Source organism: Pteropus alecto, unplaced genomic scaffold, assembly GCF_000325575.1.
Source record: "Pteropus alecto unplaced genomic scaffold, ASM32557v1 scaffold700, whole genome shotgun sequence".
In the NCBI taxonomy this organism is placed as follows: Eukaryota; Metazoa; Chordata; class Mammalia; order Chiroptera; family Pteropodidae; genus Pteropus; species Pteropus alecto.
In genome coordinates, this window is record NW_006429611.1 from 605329 (window position 1) to 608017 (window position 2689).

General features: G+C 57.6%; 1 protein-coding gene across 1 annotated transcript in view; it reads right to left on the reverse strand.

The window, feature by feature from the left end:
• Positions 1-189: 189 nt before the first annotated feature.
• The window catches only part of GNB1 (G protein subunit beta 1), a 65377-nt gene continuing 62877 nt past the window's right edge, over positions 190-2689 (reverse strand). The window contains exons 10-12 of the mRNA XM_006903910.3: positions 2314-2530; positions 742-857; positions 190-481 (exon numbers count right to left, since the gene is read on the reverse strand). Of these exons, the coding sequence (XP_006903972.1) occupies positions 751-857; positions 2314-2530 (324 nt within the window). The 3' untranslated portion in view covers positions 190-481; positions 742-750. The remainder of the gene's footprint in view (positions 482-741; positions 858-2313; positions 2531-2689) is intronic.

The window sequence follows — 2689 nt, forward strand, 5'->3', positions numbered from 1 at the left end:
ATAAAGATATTTTTTAAAGGAAATACGGATGTTTTCAAAATCCTGTTACAAACACGACCTGAAATTTAGAACCAATTACGAGATAACGTCCTTGACTTGTTTTGCATGAACATCACAAGAACAGGATCACTGACCTAGAATTTCAATCGACTAGTGACCGGGCATGTCTGTCTCACAATCTCACTCCAGTTTACGTTCCGGTTAACGTTTTTATTACAGTATTTCCTTTTAGATTCATTCAGGACAAGAAAGAAAACAAAGACAATGGTCCCGGAAGGAATGCACGACTCGCTGAGTGACAGCAGGTTCTTGTCTTGGTGGGGATTGTGCTCTTGGTTTCAGCAATGAGTGAAGGGAAAGATCTTGCCCTTTTGAAGTTCTGAGGGGGGAGGGCGTCCGCGTTAGTGGGGGTGGACTGGAAACGCTGTCACTGTAACGCTTCGGGGTGGAATGGTCTCCCAGTCACCGTGGCGTCCACCTGCTGTTTTAAACAAAGGTTAGACACGTGAAAAGAAACAGTGTCTACGCTCAGGCCCGTCACCGCAGCTACAGTTCTTCTACGGCTCCACCTGGGTGTGCGGCCGAGGGCACGCGGCTCGGGGTGAGGTAAACGCTCACCTTACCACGATTCCCCGTCAGCTCTACCTCAGACTCGGTCTGGAAACCACGACCGCGCACCTCAGGTGTTAGGACAATGACGCAGAGGCACCTGCAGGGAAGGGCCCCTGGGCTGCTCGTTACCTGTCGGCGTTAGTTCCAGATCTTGAGGAAGCTATCCCAGGACCCCGTGGCCACAGCCATCCCGTCATCAGTCACCCCCAGGCAGCTCACGCGGTTGTCGTGCCCAGCCAAGACACCTGGGAGAAAATGACAGCACAGTCACTCCAGGGCCCGGAGATGTCCCATCGGGCAAGGACACGGCGCAAGGCGGGGTGGCAGGTACTCTCGCCGAGGCCAACCCAGAAGCCTCGCGGTGCATCCCTGCGATGCCTCAGTGGCTAGGGAAGGACAGCGGGAGGGAAAGTCCAGTCTGGGTGAAAATTAACCTGGAGCGCCTCCCCGCACAGACACGGGGGCCCCGACAGCTGGGAGAAAGGTCTGAATGAAAACGAACTGAGGACCCGGTGATCAGCCTGTGGGAGACAGCGTGGTGACAGAACACGCACAAAGGACACACAGTCGATGCCCAGGGCCTGCGGCACCGACTCCTGAGCGAGCACTTGGGAAGGTAAGAAGCTCAAATCCAAAGCAGAGCAACAATCGCAGTCACGAAATCCGCACCGCTTCCATCTCGGGGCCGCCGCAGCCCGAGTCTGGCTGTGGGCTGCTCGTCACGCGCCTGAGCCCTGGCCTGGCATGGGGCACAGAACCCAGAAGACGGCGGGTGTCGGGTGCCGACACCGAGGGCCACACGGAGCCGGGCCTCCTGTCGACACCTGGCAGTCTGCGCATCAGTAACCATCAGCCTGAGTCACATGTCCCTCCAGAGAAATCTGCAGGCTCATCTCAGAGAACCCTCGTCCACCCCCTGCGCTCAGTGAGCGCCACGGCTGAGTACAGGGACCGGCCTCCATGGTGGAGCAGTGCTCTCCGAGGCCTCGGTTGGCCTCCATGGTCCTCAACAGCACCGTGACCAGGGGACTGCTGGGGCCAGGCAGGGGCAGGCTGGGGGACAAGGGAGCGAGGAGAGAACGTGAGGAGAGTTTCAACCTGGGGTGTACGCGGATCCATCCACGAGGGAGCTAAGGTGACATCCCCACAAGACCCGGGGCCACCCTCCCTTCCTCCAACCTCCCACGCACCAAGACTAGCAGAGCCAAGGGACCAAATATGTCAATCAACCTAAGCGCCGCCCCCGCTTAATGCAGGAAGTTCTCATCTTCTGCACAAGTGCGTTTCAGTGCACTCGACACCTGCCTCTGACGTGCGGACTTCAGACCTTATACCTCAGCGGACACCCGTGCCTGAATCCGTGCTCCACGTGGGGACAGAGTTCCAACATGTACGACCAGACGGGAGGCAAAGCAAGGTGAGGCCATGAAGGCCGAGGTGCTCACCCCTTTCCCATCCAACAAGGCTGTCCCCAAGCACCTCTCACAAGTGTGTGTGGGAGGAGCTTCTGGTACATGCAAAGTTGACACTTGGAGAGCCAGAGCCCAGACGCCTCCGGCCTGTCACCTGTCCCTTGGCCAGGCCACGCCGTGGGCCCGGAACATTTCCTGCCAACCCAACTGATAAAGGCCTGAGGAGCTTGGCTTACGTGTGGAGTCGTGTCCATGCTGAGAGATGCTACCTGAGCCTGGAGACACCCACCTGCCCTGTCGGCCTTGAGCGCGTCCCACACGTTGCAGTTGAAGTCGTCGTACCCTGCGAGGAGGAGGCGCCCGCTCTTGGAGAAGGAGACGGAGGTGATCCCGCAGATGATGTTGTCATGGGAGTAAGTCATGAGCTCCTGGTCCGCACGGAGGTCAAACAGCCTGCAGGTAGCATCATCCGAGCCAGTGGCAAACGCATTGCCATTTGGAAAGAACTGGAAAGAGAAATCAAGACAGTCTGAAAAGGCACAAAGAGTGAACGCTGGGAATACAGAGTGCCCGAGAGCAGGGCCACTGCTGGTACAGTGCTAAAAATTAGCAAGGGACCACACCACGGGGACCCGAGGGCTCTGTGCTGAGTAAGCCGCAGGAAT